A 22,702-nucleotide genomic window follows, 5' to 3' on the forward strand; every position below is an offset into this window, starting at 1 on the left:
ATATATTTGAGTTAAAGATTTGTTTCAAGTCGTCAAAATGTAGAACATTCCATCGCGTCACACACTTAAAACAAGAACATACTAGTTAGTTATTCTCTAATATTGTTTTTTGGTAGTCATCTTCTTCTATCTTAATCACAAATTTTCCTCACTTCATATAAAGTAGACACATTTATAAATTAGTAGAATTCGAGAGACTATATATCTTTTAATGATATTTAACTATTTGTAATTTCTTTTTTGATGACGATATTCTCATTTTTTTAGAAATAAACTCAAACTTCGGCCTATATTATCAGATTAATTTGCTTTTATTTTAATTTAAAACAGTGTGATTTTCTTCCATTTCAATCATTTCATAAGAAGAAAAATAGAAGAATGTACTTGAGAGCAATAACTCAAAACTGAAAGGATGGAATGATAAAAATGCAAAAATCCAAATCAGAAGTGGTTGACATGAAATCAGAGTTTTGATTGCATCAAATCAAGGGCGAGTGAATCGGGTTCTAGTTCGCAGAGTTTCCTCAGCTCTCTCTCTCTCTTCATCTTCCTCCTCTCCCTTAAAATTCTTTACTTTGACCCTGTACTCTCTCCCCTCCCTCATTCCTCACTTATTCTTAGCTTTGCTTCCCTCCTTTCTTCTTCTTCTTCTCAACCAATCCCCATAAAGTCACTCCCTCTACCCCTTTTTCTCTTCACCCCTCCCAATCCCCACATTGTCTCAGAAACTAGATGGCGTATTTTGCTCCTTCCTCTTCTTCTTATGACAACCCAATACCCTTCTGGACTCCCTCCTCCTCTGCTGCTGTCTTTCCCGACGAAAGTTATGAAGACTCGTGCAGCATCTGCCTTGAGCCTTTCTGCTCTGATGACCCTGCCACTGTGAGATCATTTGCCCATCTCTCAGACTTTTGTTTTTTTGTTGTTGTTGAGTTTTGTGTTTCTGGCACTACCCAACTGACCGTCTCACGGGGTCTGTTTCTTAATGTTGAATTGGAAATGTGATTGGCTGTGGTTCTTGTTTTTGGAGTGATTGGATTTTGATGTGTTAGGATTCTGTCATTGTAGCATGGAAATGTATAACACAATCAATATGTATCAGATGTTAAATTTCATTGATTGTTTTGTACCCATTTATATAGCATGGCTAATCAGTTTCGTTGTGATACGAGGATTCCTGTGCTTACGTAATTGACTGAAAGTTATGTGGTGGAAGTTGGATGTCTTGTTTTGTGTTGTTGTAGTATAGAGTGGATATAACAGTTGTTGAAGTAATTGTCAGTTTAGACTTCAGATGTTCAATGAGTGTTGACTCCGAGAATTTCTTCTTCTTTTTCAGATTACCAGCTGCAAACATGACTATCATCTTCACTGTATCTTAGAATGGTAAACCCCAATTTAATTCACGAATGATTTATCTGTTCTCTACAATGCAAGTTGTTGTGTTGTATGAATGTTTTATATTATTGAACTTGATGTTTTATTCAGGTCACAAAGAAGTAAAGAATGCCCAATATGTTGGCAGTTACTTGTTTTGAAGGATCCGGCTAGGTGTGTCACTTTCTCAGAGTTCCAGAAAATATAATACTTGATTGTACTTTCCCTAATCTTATTTGTGAATCAACTTGTTTTGTTTAGCCAAGGGCTACTAGATGCTGTACAAAATGAGAAGCGCTTGAGGGGGAGAAACATATCTTCTATTGCTCCCCCAACTTTTCAGAATTCATCTGAGGACTTTGATTTTGAACATGTGAGATTCTAATGATTTATAATTTTTGAATTACTTTGGAATATTGAGAATGGATGTTTATTAATGAAAAAAATTGTATTTTCAGGATTCGTACTCAGATGACTCTGATTTGGAAGAGCGTATTATGCAGCATCTTGCTGCTGCTTCGAGCAGGGCTCGTTATGAGCGCAGAAGGGAAAGACAGGGATATTATGGACTGGGCCCTTCCAATGGTTTTAATTTTTCCTATCCCGAAAACGTGTCTGGTTTGGAGCAAGCACACCCATCTTCTCCTGAAGAACGGCCAAGTTTCACTTATCGGTCACCAGGAGGTGATTCACCAACTTCTCTAAGACCCCATGTTGTTCTACCTCCACCATCTTTCATATGTAGCAGTGCTGTCAGCAATGACCTTCCGTTTAAACCAAGGTATGCACCCAGGGCCACAAGCCAGTCTCTTCACTGTATTGTTTCTTCTAGAAAGCAATTTGCCCTCACATGTTAAGTGAGAAAAAAAAATATTCCACCATGAATCATTGTCTAAACTTGATTTCTCCATTTTCCTTGTCTACTTTTATTTCTGTTTGTCTTTCTATCTCTCACCATTTCTTTGGTCAACACAGAGTTCTCTTTGGGCAGACAGCACCAAATGGACCACCCAGAGAAAGCTCACCTGAGATGCTCAATTTTCCCGAGTCTATTAAATCAAAGTTGTCTGCTGCTTCAGCCAGGTACAAATTTTTCTGTCATATTCATTGAAGATAATATTTACTCTTTACAACCAAAAAAAAAAAAAAAACAAGAAGTTGCTCTCGTTTGTTTTACACTTAAGTCCACATTTTTCACATGTCAAAGATACAAAGTGTCCTTTTCAAAAAGCACTCGAGGGCTGAAGGAAAAGCTGCTTGCTCATAACAACTCAGTCAAAGAGCTTAGCAAAGGAGTTCAACGTGATATGACTGCAGGAATCACTGGTGTTGCACGAATGTTTGAGCGCCTAGACCTTACCTCAAAGAAACCTGGTGCCCCTACTCCAGTTTCTGGTCGTAGTGGGGGTGCTTCAAACTTCTCTACCAAGGGAAAAGCTGTGCTAGAGAATGTTGTTGATGGTCAATCTTGTAATAAAAGTAGTGGAAGAATTGCAGATGAAAGTTCAGAAGAACCCTCTCATATCATCAGAACGATTTGAAGTTTCTGTGCAGGTCCAGAAAATTTACTCTTAGGGACACATTTTTCCTAATGATTAGTTGTTGCTTTGTATGATTAATATTTAAAGTGCCAACACTAATACCCATTTTTCTTTTGCAGAGTGGGCGATGCTGCTCTACGGTTTGGGTTTCAGAATAATAATGTGTTTTATTGGTCAAGCATATGGCATATCAGCAAGTGATGTTATGGTTACTGGTTAGGGCCAAGCTGCTGGTTGGTTCGCGTCCTGCATTGCCGATTTGTGCAAAACAAAAGAACCTTAGTAATTCCAGGTAAATGACTTATGTGCCGTGTCCTGCATTTTTTTTCTTTTGCTTTGTTGCCTAGTGGTTCCCATGTTTTCTGGGGAATTCCTTATATGTACCAGTTGCAAATGGTTTTCAAGATAACCCTTATATATACCAGTTGCCTCGACTGGGAAAACTACATCTTTGTTTAATCAATGATGTTTTTAGCATTAAACGTACCAGTATGATTTAAATTCATCTGATTCCAATACACTATTCAAAAGTCATATTCTTTCAGGATTTCTTTCCCTCAGAATTAATTACTCAATAAAACACGACTGTATCCTTGTAGGAAAAGGGCTTAAGGATTGTACGGCTCTTACGATTTTATGACCATCATTAGTAACATAGATTAGATTAGGGAGAAAATTAATGTAATGTACGAGCAAAATTAAAAGCAATCAATGTAATTGATTACTGAATATCCAGTAATTATGAGTAATTATAGGAAGAAACAATTCCCGAAGATATATAGGTTTGTTTTCTACTAGAATACCACTTGCACCTGTATAAATATCTCTCTTCATATCGTATCCTCTCATTCACCTAAAAAGAATGGCGTACGAAGCTAGACGTCAAGGCAGGATCGGTCAATTACCGGATGGTGTACTCTCAAACATATTTTCTTTCCTTCCGACGAGAGATGCCGTACAAAACAGCTATTTTGGCTAAACGATGGAACAACCTTTGGATTTCGAGTCCCAACCTAGACGTCGTCGTTGAGATTTTCAGAGGTAAATTCGAAAAGTTTGTTGATGGTGTTCTTTCACGTCATGCTGCTTCAAACATCCAAAAGTTTCTATGCCGTCGAAAAAATTACCATCTTCGAGGACATGAGTTTTTATTTTCGCAATTCTAGATGGATACGCGAGGCCATGATGCATAACATCATTGAACTTGATCTTGATTTATTTTATGACTACGCTTACTTGGAAGAATTGATCGAGCTTCAATTGCCCGTACGCCTTTTCACATGCAAAACCCTTCTGTCTTTGAAGGTGAGTTCAAATCATATCAACCTTGCTCCCCCTCCTTCGGCATCAGCTTGTTTTCCGAGACTCAAGTCCTTCGAGTAAGGCTGGTAGTGTCTCAATGTTGGGGAACCTCGTTTCCAAGTGTCCTGTGCTTGAAGACTTGACCATTGATTCATGTACATTTCGCCACGAAGATGTCTGTACTCTAAATATCATTGCTGCAGGATTGAAAACGTTTAGAATTCGCGATGACTGGCCAACATATTCTTGGGAGAAGTACAGTATTTTTATAAATGCCCCAAAGCTTGAAACCCTTACCGTCGATGGTGTAGCTGGTATAATGAATTACTACTCTGCCAACAAAAAAGAATTGCCAAGGTCAAAGCTGTGATCCATTGTTCAACCTACGGCTATTGTCTGGAAAGAACACCGTCCTTACTGGAAGTAGTCTCTGGTGTTAAATATGTCTCTTTCAACTCCTACATTTCCAGCACATTCTCTGCCTTGCTTGAGTTGCTTCTATAACTTGAAGCATTTGGAGGTTAAACTGTTTAGATGCTCTGATTGGGAATACGTAATCGAGCTGCTCAAGAAATCACCAAATCTGGAAGCTATTATTTTGGATATTTGCATTTGGGAATACGGTACGGAAACATATGTGAAAGGGTTCCGACCCTTCAGTCCACCGGAGGTTGTTCCTATTTGTGTTTCCTCGCACCTCGAGACTATCTCCTTCATCAGTTTTATGGGATATGATGATGAGTTTGAGGTGGTAAAATATATGTTGAGGTACGGTGCACTTCTGAGGAGGTAAACTATTTCAACCCGCGAGAGCTATCTTTCTAACATTCGTCGAATGATACCAGAGAAGTTGCAGAAGAAAGCTTTGAAGTTTCAAAAATGCGCAGAAGCTTGTGAGACTAAAATAATTGTAAACCCTGAGATAGAGTGCGGATGGCGCGTAGTTAGGAATGGTACAAAATAAATACCTGTTGATTTGTTTTGTGAGACTTCGGCCATTTGTGATTTCGATCACTTCTGTATATGTAATTTCTAGGTTCTTTAGAATTTGTTAAATTTGGTAAAATATTTCTAATCATGAAATCACCAACGTTTTCTTACTGATATCATGGTGAGATAAATTATGAAACTTGAAGTAACAATATAATTCCTCGATGCTAGCACAATTGGTTTATGGTACAATAAGCTTGTTAAGAGTTTGAATTCGGGTATTTAAACCTGAACAAATTCTATTATTGGAATCAGTCATGATTGGGATATGATGAACTGGTGAAGATACAAGATCTTGATACGGTGATGATATGATGATTGGGAATTTGGGATACGATGATGGAAAGAGTTTAGTGGAGCCAATTTTGCTTTTGCCAAATATACTAAAAGAGAGGTTACTCATGAGTAGTTTGAAGCCTGCATAGGTAGCATATTATTCTAAAAAACAACTACAGAGGTCCGGGAGTAATTTTATAATTTTAACATACAAGATCTTGAAGAACTAATGATGCAAACAGATGACATGTCTCACAGAACTGTCTCTCTAAATTTGACCCAAAATGACATCTCCACCAGAGACCTTGAAGTCTGAAGGGGCTTCCTCAACATTGAGAGCTTTAACCTTCCCGTCAACTACATATGCCGACCATCTGCAGAACGTAAGTAACAACGTCTTCAAGACATGGATATAGTAATTAGTAAAACAAAGATATTGTCATTATATAATTGACTGAGGGTGGCCATATCTCATCAATAGTAGGGCAACGAGGATAAGGAAGAAAACAGACAGATAAATCATGCCATTATGGTATCAATGAGTATAGGACCATCTACGATTTCTATGGGAAACGAGGGGAGGGAATCTATCATATCATTATGGATTCAATAGACCATCTACGATTTACTTTCCTTGTTTTATTCAATGAAGCCAATTTTTAACAACAAACAAACTCGACTAGAGATTATACCTCTGAGAGCGTGGTCCAAGAAAAGCAACAGAGAGATCTTTATTCAACTCCAAGCTTTTGTGGAAGCTCCCATCAAAGTCGCCATAGAACTCAATCTTAAAAAAAGTATTCAACCAAGTCACTCAATGCTGCTCAAGTTTAAACAGAAACAATGAACTGTCTATTGCAACAGCAGAAAACTGAATCACACCACTAATACAATTTGGAGGAGTCTTGCATTATGTACAAGCAACACTAGTTCCTTTGTTTAATTTACAGTGACAAACAACATTTTAGAAATATGAACAAAAACTATGAAGTATGAACCAACAAAAGCTAATTGCATTGCATTATAACTCAATTTACCTTTAATAGTGGCAGACTGGCAGGTACCCTACCATGCAAAATATGATTGGAAAGTTGTAAGGAACAAAAAACTGAATCACACTAATGCTACAGTTTGGAGAAATTGCTCAACATGGACTGAGTTACCATATTTCCTAAAGTACATAAAAATTATCACACATCAAGAAAAGCTAATCATGTAGAACTCAGATAATCTCAAGACTTAAGCATAATATAATTCTCACAACAATGCACAATATGAGTTTGGAATTGAATGATCCAGTGATGCATGAGCTTCCACCCTAACACTAAAGTAATACAGACCTCAACTAATTTACACTTTCAACTAAAATAACCAGTGAAAACAGAGAATACGGGTCTTCATATTCAGTAACAAAAGCATAAGAATGACTTACAGAATCTTTGGCTTCAAGTTTATCTGCCCATCCATTCAAAACAAAGGGATCATTAACAGCCACACAAATGACAGAATCAATCCCTTTCGCCTTAAACTTGTCGATGTTGTTCTTGTAACTAGGAACATGCTGCTGGGAACAAACCCCAGTATACGCACCCTGACACCCACACAGAACACAACACCTCTTATTCTCTTAACATTTCATTTTCACATGAAAAAAAAACATGACATTTGAGAAAGAGCATAACTCACAGGGAGGCCAAAGATGACGACTTTCTTGTCCTGAAACCACAAAACCGACCGAACTTGAGTTACCCAAAAGATGTCGGAAACGAATTACAAGTAAAGAGAGACAAAAGGGGAGACCTTGAAAATGTCTTTGAGAGGAGTGGTGGCGAACTTGGAGGAGACGCCCTCGTCCCAGCTCCGAGCTTTCTGGAGGGAAACACCCTGTGCGGCGGAGACCAGGTCCGTCCCGACTGCGACCGCAGCGTAGGACCGTGAGGAGGATCCGACGGCCGATTTTATGGCGGAGTGGGAAGCTCGGTTTAGAAGTGTAGACGCCATTGTGAGTGGACTCACTCGATTCGTTTCGGTGTGGAATTACAGGGTCGGTGGCCAGATGGGTTTTAAACGAAGTTATATATAGGGGCAGTGGAGGAGAGAACTGTAGCTGGTTATTACGGTCCTATCAGGTATGACGTAACGGTTCTTCCGGTTCAACCGTACCGGCCTTAGACGTACCGGCCTTAGAGCATATTTTTTTCCTATTTTTATTTTGTTATTTATTTATTTTTATTTCATATGAGACTAGTCTTCCTACATGCGCGATGCGCCTATGGAAAGCCGCGCTCACGCGTGCGTATACCGCGTGTTACAAAGTTGCATATATCTAACAATTTTATACTTACACATGCAAAATTATAAAATAATATTTGTCTTTCACGATCAAACATAAAAATGAGGTGATTTGTTTCTCCATCAATTTTCACGGAATACCGATATCATGTCATTCATGTCTCTTTTCAACCCTGGTTCAGCCTCATACCATAGTAAAATTGTAAATTGTAATAACACTCATGAGCTCAAATATTACCATTCAAGCAAGTCTATACTTAAACCTTGGTTGCTCCACTATTCAAAGTCTATCGCGATCAATGTCATAAATTTAGACAAACTGATGAGTTCAAAGAATAAAAACGTTCACAAATTAAACCAAGAGGAACAAAAGTACAAAACCAATAACGTATAGAACGCCCTACCCTTCTACTTCTTGTATAAGCACATAATCTGATGGCTGAACATACACCAAAGAGAGAGTAAACGTGAAGTGAGTATATCACCAGATCTCCATTTTAATCCCATATGGGCGCAACTCTCTTGCTTTGTAATCATCATACCTTGGCAAAGAGAAGAAATATTATTAGTGGACAATGGGTTCTCGCACAAATGAATCCTTAAGAGCAACAATAAATTACTGCATGCCAAACCCATAGGTTCAAAAGAAAACCACACCACTGGAAACAGCGTGATGGCCGAAAACGGTTTACAATTTTAATGCAATTATGAACATCAATAATCAACCTGAAAAATTAAAAAATTCAAATCCTAATGGAAAAAAATGCTTACAATTACAATAACCAGAGCCCTTAAAAAGTAGAATCTATAATCGATGAACTTCCTAATTAACTAATTAAGCACAAACAAATAAATGAAATTTTATATTTGAACACAGTAAGCAAATTGAATAAATCTCTTCTCTAGTGTTGGTTCTGCAATGAAGAAAGGATCGGATGCGTCAGCAACTGTAGCAACGTACGTGGGACTGTGGGAGTAGTTGGAGAAAACAGGTTCATAAATGAATTTTTTTTATCGAAATTGGAATTGTATTAAAACTGGAGAATTTTAATTACATCCATATGACTAAAAGTGGCCTCTACAAAAATCATGCTCAGACTAGCAAGTAAACCACACCCTTATAAAGTCACATAGACAACTCATCAAAAATTACATTATGGATCCAAGGAGGATCTGCTTCTTTCCAAAATTGCACCCCAGTGATTAGAGGTGGCAAACGGGCCGGCCCGATCAATTTTAAACGGGACAAAACTGTGCTCGGACTGGCCCATTTATTTATCGTGCCGGGCTCGGGCTGGGCTATTTGCTTAAATATTAAGCTCGGTCCGACCCACAGCCCAAACCCATGTCGGGCCAAGAAGCGGGCCGGCCCCGCTCATTAACATTATATGACACAATTAAAATAAAAAATATTATGTACTTTGAATATTTGTTTTATATAACTATTTAGAGTAGTAAAATAAATAAAATACTACAACACATTTCTTAATTTTATTTTTAAAACGTTACATATCTCAAAATAATGACGTTTTATTCAGTATTTTGATAATATTTGTGAAATATTGTAGTTAAAATAATAAAATAATCAATAAAATATAAAATTATGTGTTTAACGGGCCAACTCATGAATTAATCGTGCTTGAGTCGTGCCAGGCCCATGGGCCAAAATATCTCGGCCTGGCTCGGCCCATTACAATAACGGGCTCGGGCCAGGCTGCTAACGGGCTCGGGCCGTGCCAAGTCCGGGTGAGCTCGGGCTTTTAGGCCCATTTGCCACCTTTACCAGTGATATGCAGAGCCTTCTTTGCCAGGTTGTGAGCTGCCTTATTACAAGTTCGAGAAATCTTGCTCCAACTGATCATATCAAATGCGTGCTTAAGACAATGCACTTCAGCAGTGACTGCTCCAATTTCGTTAAGGTTATATGAAGATTGCTTAATAGCTTCAATGACATTCAAAGCATCAGATTTCATAATAATATTCTTAAAACCTTCCTTTATGTAGAACCTCGTCCCAAAAAGGATAGCCAAAGCTTCACCTGCCATAGGAGAAAGTCTTCCTGATGCATTATGGAGAACTACTCCTTTTAACCTTCCACTTGCATCCCTAATCACCACACCCAATTCAGTACAACCCTTATTCAAATCACAAGCTGCATCCACATTCACTTTTAAAATATTACCTGAAGGAGGTATCCACTGTTCTGATTGTTGACGAGACAAGATCATCTTTTTCAAAGGGAAATTATTAGTTGAGTCCACATTTGACCCCATATTAGCTTGCATATAAGAACCATGCCAATCCTTAGCTTGCTGAATGAGCTGCTTGCCCGAATAAACTCTTTCTCCAAACCTACATGAATTTTTGTTCTTCCAAATTAGCTAAGAGATAACTCCAAACAGAGATAATTCATCCCTTGAAGCCGTCATCATCACATGTTCAAAGAGACTCATAAAATTTGGCTATTTCCACGGTTTGTACACCCCACTTAGAAAACTATGTTTCCAAGTTTGTTTAGCAAAAACACAATCCCAGAGGCAATGAATTGTAGTTTCATAGGGATCTCCACAACGGAAACATGCGGCTTCTACTTTCATATGCCTTTTGCTTGCCCGAATAAACTCTTTCTCCAAACCTACATGAATTTTTGTTCTTCCAAATTAGCTAAGAGATAACTCCAAACAGAGATAATTCATCCCTTGAAGCCGTCATCATCACATGTTCAAAGAGACTCATAAAATTTGGCTATTTCCACGGTTTGTACACCCCACTTAGAAAACTATGTTTCCAAGTTTGTTTAGCAAAAACACAATCCCAGAGGCAATGAATTGTAGTTTCATAGGGATCTCCACAACGGAAACATGCGGCTTCTACTTTCATATGCCTTTTTTTGTAGAAAAGTTGTACAGGGAAGGAAATTATGCAAAGCCCGCCGTAAGAATATTTTAACTTTTGGCGCCACCTGCAAACTCCATAAACAATTCCACACTTTCGTAACAGAACCAGAAGTACCACTTACCCGACTACCCTTGCCTCTATTTTTTAGCTCCATAACCAACCACACCCTTGATTTCACTGAATAACTACCATCTTTAGTGTAATGCCAAACAATGGAATCTCCTTGCCAAGGGCTAGCAAGAGGAATAGATTGAATCACATCCACTTCATGAGGCATAAATAAAGAATGAAGCAAATGTCATTCCACATGCCGTATTGATTGAAGAGATCACTAGCCTTCAGATTGCGATTACCAACATTTGGAGAAACAATTTTGAAACTTCATGGCATCGGCAACCATTTGTCCCTCCAAACATTGATACTCTCACCATTTCCTACTCTCCATTGTAAACCTTCACAAAGCAAATCTCTTCCCCACATCAAACTACTCCAAATTATGGAAGACTTACTGTTAGCATGTGCATTTACCCAAGTTGAATCTGGAAAATACTTCGCTTGTAGAACTGAATGGTTCATAAATGATTTTTAATTTTACTCTTTGATAGGAGCACTTTGTGCGACGTTTTTAACATGTTTTTACCTCAATTTGTACTTTGCTTAGCCCTTATTGTTGTACTATTGAGTCATTGAGTCGTAGTAAGAGTCTTGAGCGGTATTGGATGCATTTTTGTGCTTACATGAGTTAAAACGCATAATTGGTTTATAGTCCTAGTTTGACTAGGAATCATTGTTAGGTTTTGAAACTAATTATCTCTTACTTATGATTTTATTTTCTTATTTTCAGATTGGATTGAAGAGATAAAGAAAAAAAGATGGAGCCAAGTCATGCAACAATTAAATAGAAGATGATCATTAAAGGCATAAAACATGGCATGTTTTAGGGAATTAAAGCATGGCATGTTTTAGGGAATAAAACTTTCCATGTTTTATGGATTAAAGCATGACATGTTTTAGGGAATAAAACTTTCCATGTTTTAGGGATTAAAGCATGGCATGTTTATAGGAAGAAAGAAGCAATTTCAAACCCTCCATCTTTCCTCTATATATACATGGCTTCACCTCTCAAATATGATCACTTCTCATTAGCATTCAAGAGCCAAAACTCTACCAAAACACCACCATAAACTTCCCTCACAAATTAGCCAAGTCGTCCACCCCAAAACCATCATCATCTCCACCGAGTTTCACCATTGAAGATACACCTCCAAGGTTCCTACAACGTGTGATTCTCGCAATTCATTTCCATGGCTTCGTCTATTTGTGTTAATCTACAATTCTTTGTCTATGAAGATTGTAAGTTGTTGTTTATGTGGAAATATTGGTTTTGTATTTGTTTTCAAATTTTCAGATTGTATTTGATATTTTTTTGAGACTATGTCGAATCTATGTTCTTATAATTAATGAGTTTGTATTTCTATTGTTGTGTTCTAATCATCTTTCTCATACTTTTAGATAATTTTCAGATATGTGCATATGAATTTAGTGGTTGGATGCAATCCATAAGATTGTGTTTGAGTGCTAGATTCATCAACCATATTGACACAAATCGAATCATGCCCTAAGTAGGTTCGGTTTGTGTTGATTAAAAGTGGTAAAAATTCTGAAAATTTACCTGTGAAACCATGGTGGGTGACGCCACACATGAAACATGTCTCCAACAAAGATTTGGTGCTTAAATGTAATCTTGTTTGATTTCTACTCTAAGTGTTATTGAATTTGATTGCATGCAAATTTAGATTAGGCCCTAAGTCAATCTAAATGTTAATTGAAATCTTGCATGATTAGATGATCCCCTAAGGCTCTAATTGTATTGGTGTCTAAAAAGTATGTAATTGGTCGAATTAGAATGCATGATAGGTTCGAACTTGTAATTATGTGGTGTAATGATAAATTTGGTTTAAGTTTGTTAAAGAGAAGTCGATCATGTAAATAGTAATTTAGGTTTTATTTTAGTAGTTAATAATCAATCTCAAACCCCCAATTATTTGTTAACACTAAAAATTTAGAGTTCCCTTCAATTCCCTGAAAGAACGATCCCTGCTTATTCTATACTAACGATGATGTTTTACGGGGTTTATTATAGACGTTTTAACCAACGCTCTATCACTCTTCTACCCATATTATATTAATTTTTTCTTTATTAGGACTATTTTAAAAGGAGGGTAATACCGGAATTACGAACTTGTCAGTTCGTTAATAGCTATTGGCTTAATTAATACTGATATATTGAATACCAAGTAATAGTTACCTAGATATCAAAAGTTTTTCTATACTCATATTATCAAGATTGAAGTGATAAAATGTATTTTTTTTTTGGTAATGATTACTAGCTCAAAAGAGCATGAGCGTTAATACGATAAGAAAAAACTAAGTTGCCCAAGATGTCTCCAATGTAGATAATAGTAATCACTAATCCGAAAACCTACCGACAAATACAATGTAATGGCGGCAACTAGCAAAATGTTGTTGTTCATAGTTATAATTACTTGAATCTCACAGCATAAATGAATGAGCTCAAGTCAGTCCCCATTCAAGAATGATCAAAGAAATGATCATGAAAGTGGCTATTTATCTTATACATATGTTATAAAACTGCATTTCAGTAACCTCGACTGTATGGTTTTAGGAGTAAAGTTGAAGAGTTTGTTGATGGTGTTCTTTCACGCCATGCCTCTTCAAATATCCAAAAGTTTTGTCTAAGCAGTCAAAATAACCATTTTGAATGAGTTGAGTATTTTAGATGGTATACGTGAGGCCATGATGCACAACATCGTTGTCTATTAACTGCACAACAAGGCCATCAGACATGTAAATGCAACAAAATAGAACAGCCGGTGTTATAAGATCTTCTACATCACGAAATTAATGATGCTAAATTAATAGATAAAACCGACTTCCTCTTCCCCAACTATATATGGGAAACCACCTATACCGACTATACGTACGTATCTCAGTATTCAGCTACATAACACTGCAGTCTGCATGTATGCAATATGCAACTATGTTGATGAAGTCGCTCTCTCTAGCCATCTAGGTGCATATATATGCATTGACGACTGATATACTTTGAAGGCTTGTAGCATAGAAACAGAGAAGCAATAGCAAAGAAATGATAATAACTCGATCTAACATATAAGCTACGCTCAAGAGGAGCATACAATGATACAAACTTCAAATTATTTAAAGTGCATACAAAAGAGTAGACTGCTACTTAATTAGTTTTGTTCTCTTCATGCCATTTTTGAATACTTCTATACCAGTTCCACTAAAATCCCAGCGCAACTATCCGTAGAAAACCAGCCGCAACCACCTCTACAAATGCCATGAAAAATGATCTCTGCGGCGACAACCCGGCAGTGGCAATGGACAGCAAAACCCCTTCAAAGTTGCAAGTCACAAAAAAGGAAGCAGACTTGATCCCGTTCAAAGCTTTCTTTGCAACTTCCTCGGCTTTCATCGCACCAGAGGATTTCACTATTGTGCTGGTCAGTTCCGGCCTCTTCTTGCCTTCTGTAAATTATGAGAGCAAAATAAATCCATTATGGAAATGTGGCTAAAATCAACAATAGTGACCAAGGAAATTCGTGTAAATCAAATTACATGATATGAGTACAAAACCAAAGATCATATGCGTAACAATTAATCGTTAACTTAGTGAATGAGATTAACTTACCATCTTCATGAACGACGACACCGTGATCCATTGTGCCTTAATCCGAAGTCACAAGATGCTAGGCAAAGTCTTCTGTTAGTCACTACTTCTGCTTTCTCAATGGACAGAAACTTACGTAAATAACTCGTAGTGATAACAGAGACGTTTACCATCTATATATAGAGAATATTTAACCCTTAAGAGTCATTCCATTAAAGACATCTTGTAAGTTAAGTCATCTTATTTAGATTCCTGATTCAATACTGATTTGTAGTATTGCTTCTAGACTTAAATTAGGATTCCTTACCATAATGATATAATACACGAAATCATTAGGAACTAGATTTGATACTATCTTTGTTTCCATGTAGAAATGGATTATGACATTAAACATGATAATCATATAATATGTGATATGTCCAAAATTAATCTAACAATCTCCCACTTAGACAATCACTTCCGGTTTATGAAAATCAAGTTCCTGTAATGTCAGAAACTATACTACCTACTGTAGTGCACGCCAGAAATAATTGAATCAAAAATCCCATCACAACATGGTCACCTTGCAGTTACTTATGCAGAATAAGAAACGAGTTACACTTTAACAAAAATGCAGAGTTTCTTTGCTACAACATAAGCTCTTGCAAAATACATATGTCCAAACCTTCAGTATTGAGAGATATATATAATGTGTATTAACAAGTATAGAATACATATACATCAAGTCCTACCGTATGTTCTAAAACCAGAATTTCAAGCAATAAACTTGACACCAATGACTTTATAACTTGCTTGAACCATATCATCATGCTAGACATGATTAAAGTCATCTGATATGCAAGTATATATACAATTGTAACTTATTTGTGTAAGTTTTTCAGAAATTAATGTAAAACTGCAGCATGACATAACAATTCTGAAATACCTCAAGACTTTATTTAAAACAAAAAAAACTGTTATCACAAAGATAATTAAAACAAGAACTCAAAACTTGTAAATTTTAGTTTGCTCCTACTGGACTTAGCTCCCACTGACCTCAAGAATCTAAGTTAGGCAAAATGCCTATGCTCTCTATGTGTTTCTTGAACACTTTAACTGGCAATGCTTTTGTGAAAGGATCAGCTAGTTGTGAGTTTGTATCTATGCTTAGAACCCCTAACTCACCCCTTTTAACCCTCTCCCTAACACTGTAATACTTTAAATCTATATGCTTGGAATTGCTAGATCTCTTATTGTTCTTGCAGAAGTACACATCTGCCTCATTGTCACAAAAGACTTCCAATTTGTCTTCCACAATGTGACTGAGTACTTCAGTTTGCTGTAGAAAATTCCTTATCCATACCCCTTCACACACTGCTTCATATACTGCTATGTACTCAGCTTGCATGGTTGAGGTTGTGATCAATGCCTACTTCATGGTTTTCCAAGCAATAGCTCCTCCTGCTAGCATGTACACGTATCCACAAGTGGGCTTCTTTGAATCAGGGTAATTCCCTGCAAAATCAGAATCTGAAAATCCAATAACTTTCAAATCCTTGACTTGTCTGTAAACTAGCATGTGATTCTTTGTCTTCTGTAGATACCTCAACACCTTTCTCCCTGCAATCTAGTGTTCATAACCTGGATTAGATTGAAACCTTGATAACATCCCAACTGCAAAAGCTAAGTCAGGTCTTGTGCATACATGAGGCTTCCAACTAATCTTGCATAAGGCTTTGACTTCATGTTCTCCTTCTCAGTTTCAGTTTGTGGTTGTTGACCTTTCGTGAGCTTGTCACCTTTAGACATTGGAACTTCTCCTCCAGAGCACTGTTCCATACTAAATCTCTTCAGAACTTTAGAAATGTAATTTTCTTGGGACAATCCCAACAGTTTATGTGCTCTATCTCTTTTAATCTCAATCCCTATTACATATGATGCTTCACCTAGATCTTTCATGTCAAAATTCTTTGACAGAAAGCTTTTGGTATCTTTTAGCAGTTTTAGATTGCTGCTAGCCAAAAGTATATCATCAACATATAGTACTAATAAAATAAATTGATCTCCAACTGTTTTTAAATAAACACACTCATCAACTAGATTTTCAGTGAATCCAAAAGAGGAAATCACTGAGTCAAATTTCTTGTACCACTGTCTGGAAGCTTGCTTGAGTCCATAAATTGATTTCTTCAGCTTGCAGACCACATTCTCATTTCCTGCTTCAATAAATCCTTCTGGTTGTTTCATGTAGATCACTTCATCAAGCTCTCCATTTAAGAAGGTTGTCTTGACATCCATTTGGTGTAGCTCCATATCATAGTGTGCTACTAACGCCATAATAATCCTAAAAGAATCTTTACAAGAAACTGGAGAAAGAGTCTCAGTGTAGTCTATGCCTTCTTTCTGCGTAAATCCTTTTGCAACTAACCTTGTCTTGTGTCTTTCAGTGTTTCCTGTTGCATCTTTCTTGGTTTTGTAAACCCACTTACAGCCAATTGCTTTTTGACTTGGATCAGCTTCAACTAATTCCCAAACTCCATTTTTCTCCATTGACTCAATTTCAGATTTCATAGCTTCTTGCCACTTCTCTCACTCAACACATTATGTAGCTTGAACAAAATTTGTTGGATCATTGTCTTCTGCACAATCTTCTACTACGTCTGCCTCAATTAGATAACTGACAATGTAAGGACAATTCCCCCCCCCCCCCCCAATTTTGCTTTTCTAGCTCTTTCGGATCTTCTAAGCATAGGATTTTGAGGAAGAGTTGGAATTGGATTATTTTGAGGTTGTGGAATTAGATTAGGTTCTGCTACAGGTGCCACTGCAACAATGGGAGGATTCTGAACAACTATATTGTTTTCTGGATTGTCAATTTGCATTCCCTGATCAATTTCTTGATCATCTGCATCTTGATTTTCTCTAATGATGTCATCTGCTAATTCATTATCATTATCAAAAGGTAATGTATTTGCTAAATCCTCATCCATCACAAGTTCTTCAAATTCTGAGGATAAATTCTCATAAATTGTATTGTGAATTTTCTCATTTATGAATTTTACTTGATGAGTTTCAAAAATTCTGGGTGAGTGTTTAGCAGAATATAGCTTGTAACCTTTAGATTTATCTGGATAACCTATGAAATAGTAGCTAACAGACTTTTCATCAAGCTTGCTCATTTTTCGATTATAAATCCGAGTTTCTGCTTGACAACCCCATACATGACAATGAAAAAGACTTGGTTTTCTACCACACCATAATTCAAAAGAAGTTTTCTCTATGGCTTTACTTGGTGTTCTGTTGCTAATATAATTTGCAGTTTTTAAAGCCTCTCCCCATAAGAATTTTGGCAACCCAGTAGTACACATCATACACCTAACCATATTTAGAAGGGTTATATTCTTTCTCTCTGCAACACCATTTTGTTGGGGATTATAGGGGTGTTGTATATTAAGCTTTAATTCCATACTCTTGCAGATACAAGGCAAAAGGACCCTTTTGTTGATCTTTTTCTGTATATTTTCCATAAAATTCCCCACCTCTATCTGATCTTACTGTTTTGATCTTTCTCTCTAGTTGATTCTCTACCTCAGCCTTATAGATTTGAAAGGTTTTAAGTGCCTGTGATTTTTCTAAGAGTAGAAAAACATAACAGTATCTAGAAAAATCATCAATGAATGTAATGAAATACACGTTTCCACATATAGTTTGGTGTTTAAATGGACCACATATATCAGTATGTATGAGTTCCAACAATTCTTTACTTCTTACTGCAGTCTTTTTCCGTTTGTTTGTCATCTTACCCTTAAAACATTCAATACAATCATGAAGGTCTGAAAATCATAATTCGTTTAAAATGATGTTCCTTACTAATAGTTTTAGTCTCTCTTTGGATACATGGCTTAATCTTCTATGCCATAAATATACAGATTTTTCATTGTTCCTGGTTCTCTTAACACCAGTTAAGGTGCTAGTACTTTAGTGTTATCTGTTTCAACAAAAAAAATATCTTGTTGAGATATTGAACAATTTAACTTATATAATAATCCAATATCACACCAGAACCAATTTGCTCTTTATTTCGAAAAATAAGAATTCCTTTTTTGTCAATCAAAAACCTACATCTAGCTTTAACCAATTGAGAAACTGAAACTAAATTCCTTCTCATGGAAGGTACATAATAAACGTTATTCAAAACTAGAAATTTTCCAGATCCTAAATCAAGCATAAGACATCCTGCAGCTTTTACTGCCACCTTCATCCCGTTTCCAACACGCAAGCTAACATCCCCACTTCTTGGAGTCCTGGTCTTTTTGAACCCATGTAAGGAATTAGTTATGTGAATAGGAGACCCGGAATCAATCCACCAAGATTGTGGATTGACATTAACAAGATTAACTTCTAAAGAAAAAACTGTATTAGAAATAATCTTACCCTTTTTAGCTAGCCAAGCCTTATAGCCAATACAATCCCTTTTCATGTGACCTACTTTCTTACAAAAGTAGCACTTGAATCTGAATGGTTTGTTATCTTTTGGCCATGTGGTTGCTGATGTCTTAGAGATGATCTTGTTAGGCTTAAGCTTGTTTTATGGATGTGACTTCATTTTCTTAGGCTTTTCAAGCAGGTAAATGGTTGGGGTTTGCTTCTTAATCCTCTCCTCCTCATCAGAACAGATGACCATTAGTTCATATAGAGTCCAGTTTTCCTTTTGAGCATTATAGCTAGTCCTGAGATAGTCAAAACTGCTTGGGAGTGTGTCCAGTGCATGATGCACCAGTAAGGTGTCTTGTACTCCCACCATCATCTCTTTAAGCCTATTGTTGATATTAATCAACTTTAATAAATGCTCCCTGACTCCTCTAGTTCCTGAGTATTGCAGGCTGTGATATTCCTTGTTTAGCCTAGCTATCTCAGCTTTCTCACTCTCCTTGAACTTAGCTGACATGGCCTCCAGAAAATCAGTAGCAAATTCCGGCTCAGCCACACATCCTCTAATGCTTTTAGACATAGACTGCCTAATAACATTCTTAGCCATCATGTTTGAATGCATCCACTTCTTATAGTTAGCTTTGACTGTGGTTTTATCATCTTCTGGTGGGGTTTCAGGTCTATCCTCTTGAAAACAATAGCCTATCTTATCATTCATGGTGATATAGGTTTCTACAGAATCCTTCCAAGCTCTAAAGTTTGACCCAGTAAGCATTAAAACACTGTTGAAAGTGAGGTAGATGCTACCTAAAGAGCAAAAGAAAATTTTATGAGTTTTTAGCTTTCAGTGTTTTCTGTTTTGTCATATAATGCCAATCAAGAGAAGCATAAAACAAAAACAAAAATACCATAAACAAACACAGTCATATACTTGCATGTAATTCAGTCCATAACTTTAATCAACATTAAGCAATACTTTTGAGCAATTACTTAACATCCTGTAATTATTTTCAATAAGCCACACAAGATAAAAACATATTATCCAAAGAATCAAATCAACATCTTTAGACAGAAGATCTAATTCCAAGTATCCGAATTTATTTTCATCAAATATGCTTATTGTTGTCTGTATTCTAAAATCATATTTTAACCACTTCTTTGGAAGAATAAAATATGAATTTAAAAACACATAACACAACTTTTCAGTTTGTTATCTTGAAAATTCCCTGCAGATATCAAAGAAGAATGCTTTGTGCAATATGTTCAATTATACCAATAGGAAACCACAAACCAATTTTGAGTTTATAACTTTGTTTTCTACCCAGATAATCTTTATAAGAAAACTAAGCTATGTGCCATGTAAACCTTTTACAATGTATAAAATTGAGAGATTTTAAACTTCTGCATACATTGTCCATCAATTACAGCACACACATAGAATGCAATCATTCAATTCAACCATAGAGTATATATTTGCATAGAAAATTAAATTTCCCAGCCATACAGGAATCACACGTCAACCACAATCCAAGTCTCTAAGCTACTCTTATATGCACGATGGGTGTGCTCTAGGGTTCTTATGTATATATATATATATATATATACATCATATAATCTGCTTGAATTGAAATCAGAAAACCTTTAAGAAAAGCCTGTTTTGCTTTTTTCCCAAATTTGCTGCAGTTTTTGAGCGGAAGCATAGAACAAATTTTTTTTTTTGAATCAGCAGCAATTTTCTTTGGTCTTCTTAATCCGTAGCAATTTGGGTTATGAATCCCGTAAGAGACATAAAGGTCTTAATCGCTTCCGATCCGGTCGTCTTCCCATATCCAGAAACTCAATGTTGTGAAAAACACAACGGCTAAAAATTTTTTGTTTGTTGTTCTTGAGTTCGGATTGGGTTGAGACCGGATCCGCGTGTTTGCAACCGGTTCGACCCGTAAAGCAAAATTCCTCAGTAGTAACGCTCGCGACCCTTCGTAACGCTCGCGACCCTCAGTGACTCTCGCGACCATCAAGTAACGCTCGCGACCATCAAGTACATCTCCCTTCTTTTTTTATTTTTGTTAAAATCTAAAACCGATTTTTAGTTATGCAAAACTGAAAATATTTGTGCTCATAATTGCTCTGATACCATATGTAAATCAAATTACATGATATGAGTACAAAACCAAAGATCATATGCATAACAACTGATTGTTAACTTAGTGAATGAGATTAACTTACCATCTTCATGAACGACGACACCGTGATCCATTGTGCCTTAATCCGAAGTCACAAGGTGCTAGGCAAAGTCTTCTGTTAGTCACTACTTCTGCTTTCTCAATGGACAGAAACTTACGCAAATAACTTGTAGTGATAACAGAGACGTTTACCATCTATATATAGAGAATATTTAACCCTTAAGAGTCATTCCATTAAAGACATCTTGTAAGTTAAGTCATCTTATTTAGATTCCTGATTCAATACTGATTTGTAGTCTTGCTTCTAGACTTAAATTAGGATTCCTTACCATAATGATATAATACACGAAATCATTAGGAACTAAATTTGATACTATCTTTGTTTCCATGTAGAAATAGATTATGACATTAAACATGATAATCATATAATATGTGATATGTCCAAAATTGATCTAAAAATTCGATCAGTTATTTACCTTTAGTGAGTCCAGGAGTGTCAGTATCCAGAGGGAAAATCAGAGAAACGTGATGTCGTCTGCAATAACCTCTTGCTGCAGAGCTTCGGCCATTCCCTGGTAGCGCAATACGCCGTGTAGCCGTAAACGCCAACCTGACCAGCCTGCGACGACATCAGAGCAATAGAACCCTGCCCGCGATCCTTTCTGTACTTCATTCCCGGCAAAGCAGCTTTGATCATGTTGAAGCTACCCATCAGATTGATGTCCAACATGGACCTGACCTCATCCAAACCCTGCTTCTCCAGCTCCTTGGCAATAAACACTCCCTGGTTGACGACCAACACGTCGATCGGTCCCGCCGCCTCGACCGCGGTAGACACAGCGTCGTAGTCACGGACGTCAGCTGCGAAGACGGAGACATCAATGCCGGTGGAGTTCCGGATGGAGTTCTTGGCCTCGTGGAGCTTATCAAGGGAGCGGGCGAGGATGGAGACTAGCGCCCTCGGAGACAGCGCGGTGGGCCAGGGCGAGGCCGATGCCGCTGACCCTCCAGTGATGAAGACGTGGCGGTTTCTGATTGTTACGGAGGCGGGGCGGGGACGGAGAATGAAGTAAAGAACGAGGAGGAGAGCAAGAGGGAGGACGAGGACAAGAAAGAGGAAGATGTTAGGGTCCGCCATTAATTGATGGCAGTATCAGTGTTTGAGCTCTAAAACCCCTTAACAATGGTGGACGAGATAGTAATAAACTAGATGATCGGAAAGGCTGGCCGATAATTGGACGTGTGGGGGTGTTTCAGAAGCCACTGCACATGGCAGAACGTGGTCAGAAAAGACGACGGATCATATTATTATGATAAAGCAAAGCACTCTACGTTCCAGCAAGGTGATAATGTAAAGAAATGTCACTTGCTTAATTCTTTTGCAACCCAATTTGCTCTTAAGCACCGCGAGTCATATAGAATGTAGTGTTGTGGTCATGCATGGCAGAGCAATCTGGCTGGCATTGGATATATAACGGAGAAGGATGCTAGCTGTAGAAGTGTAGACGCCACTGGACTCACTTCATTCGTTTCTCTTTGGTTTTGATCTACAATACAGGGTCGGCGGTGATTCTTTGAACCATAAGAACAAGTGCACCAATATGGTTAAGTGACATGGCATACTTGCTCTTTTATAGAGGCAATGGAGATTGTAGTTGGTTGTTGGTTGCTACGGTCTGTCACATAGAACATCAGTAGGACTTTTTTAAGACTCAAAGCAG

The 22,702-nt window shown here is 37.2% G+C and overlaps 3 protein-coding genes and 1 pseudogene across 3 annotated transcripts; 1 reads left to right on the plus strand and 3 right to left on the minus strand.

Moving 5' to 3' along the window:
• The first annotated feature begins 510 nt into the window (after positions 1-510).
• On the plus strand, positions 511-3,337 carry LOC126791083 (E3 ubiquitin-protein ligase RHF1A). The gene is made up of 8 exons (XM_050517487.1): positions 511-882; positions 1,340-1,386; positions 1,489-1,551; positions 1,639-1,750; positions 1,836-2,158; positions 2,353-2,460; positions 2,585-2,931; positions 3,038-3,337. Exons 1-7 carry the CDS (start codon positions 733-735, stop codon positions 2,916-2,918), a joined length of 1,137 nt encoding a protein of 378 aa, XP_050373444.1. The 5' UTR covers positions 511-732; the 3' UTR covers positions 2,919-2,931; positions 3,038-3,337.
• Positions 3,338-5,616: 2,279 nt separating this feature from the next.
• LOC126791332 (peroxiredoxin-2F, mitochondrial) lies at positions 5,617-7,525 on the minus strand. Its single transcript, XM_050517770.1, has 5 exons — positions 7,287-7,525; positions 7,173-7,202; positions 6,919-7,077; positions 6,179-6,273; positions 5,617-5,860 (listed from the first exon to the last, which is right to left on the minus strand). The coding sequence occupies exons 1-5, from the start codon at positions 7,485-7,487 to the stop codon at positions 5,755-5,757; spliced, it is 591 nt and encodes a 196-aa protein (XP_050373727.1). The 5' UTR covers positions 7,488-7,525; the 3' UTR covers positions 5,617-5,754.
• Positions 7,526-9,538: 2,013 nt separating this feature from the next.
• Positions 9,539-10,051, minus strand: LOC126792234 (uncharacterized). The gene has a single exon (XM_050518698.1). The coding sequence runs from the start codon at positions 10,049-10,051 to the stop codon at positions 9,539-9,541; it is 513 nt and encodes a 170-aa protein (XP_050374655.1).
• Positions 10,052-13,947: 3,896 nt separating this feature from the next.
• LOC126791798 (3-dehydrosphinganine reductase TSC10A-like) lies at positions 13,948-22,119 on the minus strand (annotated as a pseudogene).
• Positions 22,120-22,702: the final 583 nt, after the last annotated feature.

Source organism: Argentina anserina, chromosome 4 (genome assembly GCF_933775445.1).
Source record: "Argentina anserina chromosome 4, drPotAnse1.1, whole genome shotgun sequence".
In the NCBI taxonomy this organism is placed as follows: domain Eukaryota; kingdom Viridiplantae; phylum Streptophyta; class Magnoliopsida; order Rosales; family Rosaceae; genus Argentina; species Argentina anserina.